Source organism: Danio aesculapii, chromosome 2 (genome assembly GCF_903798145.1).
Source record: "Danio aesculapii chromosome 2, fDanAes4.1, whole genome shotgun sequence".
In the NCBI taxonomy this organism is placed as follows: Eukaryota; Metazoa; Chordata; class Actinopteri; order Cypriniformes; family Danionidae; genus Danio; species Danio aesculapii.
The window spans coordinates 17264272-17266771 of NC_079436.1; the positions used below are offsets into that span (position 1 = coordinate 17264272).

General features: G+C 38.8%; 1 protein-coding gene across 2 annotated transcripts in view; it reads left to right on the forward strand.

The window, feature by feature from the left end:
* zbtb41 (zinc finger and BTB domain containing 41) overlaps positions 1 to 2500 on the forward strand; it is a 50334-nt gene that overhangs the window by 3864 nt on the left and 43970 nt on the right. For both annotated transcript variants that reach the window (XM_056473851.1, XM_056473843.1), the window contains exon 2: positions 1867 to 2500. This exon is cut by the window's right edge and continues 550 nt beyond it. In XM_056473851.1, coding sequence (XP_056329826.1) covers positions 1904 to 2500 — 597 coding nt within the window. In that variant the 5' untranslated portion in view covers positions 1867 to 1903. The remainder of the gene's footprint in view (positions 1 to 1866) is intronic.

The following is a 2500-nucleotide window of genomic DNA, read 5'->3' on the forward strand; positions in this document are numbered from 1 at the left end:
CTTGCAGCAATGGAGTGTGAAAGTTTAGTTCCAGCAAACACCAGTTTCTTCATCTTTTTTGAAAAACCCAAGAGAGGTGAGCAGGGTGACAATGAGAGCGTGTCTGGTGACAGAAGCTGTGGATCTGGGGATTCTGGCTGCTGAAATATATTGTCATGGCTATTTTCCTCAATATTATTGGTAAGTGCTGAGTCTTGATGCAGTTCTGATGCATCACAGTCTATCAGTGGTTGTTTTGGCTTTGTAGCGTTATCACTGTCCTTGTGAGATGCGTCAGCCCCAAGTCCACTGTAGTCGTTCAGACATTTACAAAGGGTGTATGTGCCATTTGGGTTTAGTTCAGTGGCACACGCAGCCGATGGAGGATGGAGGAGAAAAATAGATATTGTCCGTTAGCACTTTTGCACCAAATTTGTTTGGATGAAGGCTGTCTGATGTAAACAGTTGTCTTTGATTCCAGAGGAGATTAAAGTTGTCAATGAAATTCAGTCCTTTCCTGTTACATGTTTTCTGCAGCCGTGCATTTAGGCCAAGAAGTGGTCAAAACATATTTGTCCCTCTTGCAGGGAGTGGTCCACTAATGAACAGCTGAATTTTTAATCTTTTAACTGTTTCCAAGAGTTCACAGAAATCTCTCTTGAGCAGTTCTGACTGCTCCTTCCGAATATTATTCTTCCCCACATGGATGATAATCTGTTTTGCAGTTTTGTGCTTCTTTAGAGTTTCCTCAAGTTCTTTGTTTACATCAGAAACTGTTTACTGCTTCCCTCATGTCATTGTAGCCCTGCTCCGAAAATTCCTTATTATTGAATCTTCACAACGAGCTCCACAACGAGCACCTTGGTCTTAGTGGTCTTAAGGAGCAAATCATTGTCTGTGCACCAAGTGGCGATATGTTGGCAGTCTCATCAGTGGTTATGTTTACATGGACACCAATAATTCGATCTTAATGGGATTAAGACAATACTCTGATTAAGAGTTAACCATGTAAACAGCGATTAAGGTCATAATCGAACTAAAGAGAAATTGAATTAAGATGTGGAGTATGCCTATTTTAGTTGCATTATTGAAGTGCTCTACAGGCATGATAACACCTTAATCGAATTATTACTGTCATGTAGGACTTTTCGCCATGTTTTGCGACAGGATAGTCCATATACACACACACACACACACACACACACACACATGGCTGTTTGACACTCTTTGCACCTACCCAGTAGTTCTGAATAAATTGTAATTTTTTAGGTACTTAAGTACTTTTAAGGTACTTTGTATGTATATATGTGGGTATGTATTTGTGTGATTTAATTGTTTGTATCAAATGCCAAACTTTGCTGCAAATAGAATCTACCTACGCGCACTAATAAAGTCAACTCAACTCAGTCAGTGCAGACCACAGACACTTGCATCATGAAATGCAGAGTTTTTTTTCTTCCATTAAGCATGCGGTATGAACTTCCATTAAAACAGCTCTTCCAGCAGTTCATAGTTGCATCCAATATCTTATCATGGAGGGCGTGCATGAAATGTTTGTGAATGAAAGTGAAAGTGCCAAACTGCAGTTAATGTTGACAAATTAAAAATGAAACTCATATTGGATGTGAATATGAACTGCTGGACAAGTGCTGTTTTAATGGAATTTGATACCGCACGTTGAATGGGAGAAAATAAAATAAAAAACTCCCCATTTCGCAATGGTGATGTCTGATAATCAACCAATTAATGCAAAATAACCCATAAACCGTATTTATTAGATTCATTGTTAATTATTTTATTTGTTTGCCCCAGTTCTCAAAAATTAGTGTGTTACTTTAAAGTCTGTTTAACAGTTCTGTAATGCAGTGTCAATTTCATTTCTTTCAGCTCTGAAAGTGGAATATTTGTGTTGAAAGCCCCAAACATGAAGAAGAAGCTCAATCCACCCCAGCAGACAAAAATGAAAAATATCAGTTTCAAAGAAACACCGGAGACAACAACAGCATGCAATTCCAAAATGGATGTTGGCATGACTATTAAAGATTATTCACTGGATAAGAAGTGTTTACGAATATCTCAAAATGATGGTTGTTTCTTTAAGTTCCTGAACGAAGACCGTCAAAAGCTGTCATCATTTTGTGACACAACTGTCACAGTCTATGGGAGGATATATCACGCACACAAGGTGGTTTTGGCATTTGGAAGTGGCTATTTTCATTCTAGATTCAGTGAAAATCCTGAACTCCATCATGTTAGTATTGATAACATGGAGGGCTCCACCTTTGGACATCTGCTCAACTTTTTGTACACTTCTGAATTTGAAGTTTCAGATTGCCAGATCCCTGCTTTGGCTGAAGCTGCATGTTTTCTTGATATGATGGAAGCTGTAAACATTTTAGCAAAGTGGGCAGCACCAGCTCATGCTGATGAAGAAAGTGAAATTCCAGAGAAGATCCCAGATTTCCAGAACATCCAAACTTCATCCGGAACCAAGTGTTTATTTTGCAGTCGCACATTCAAT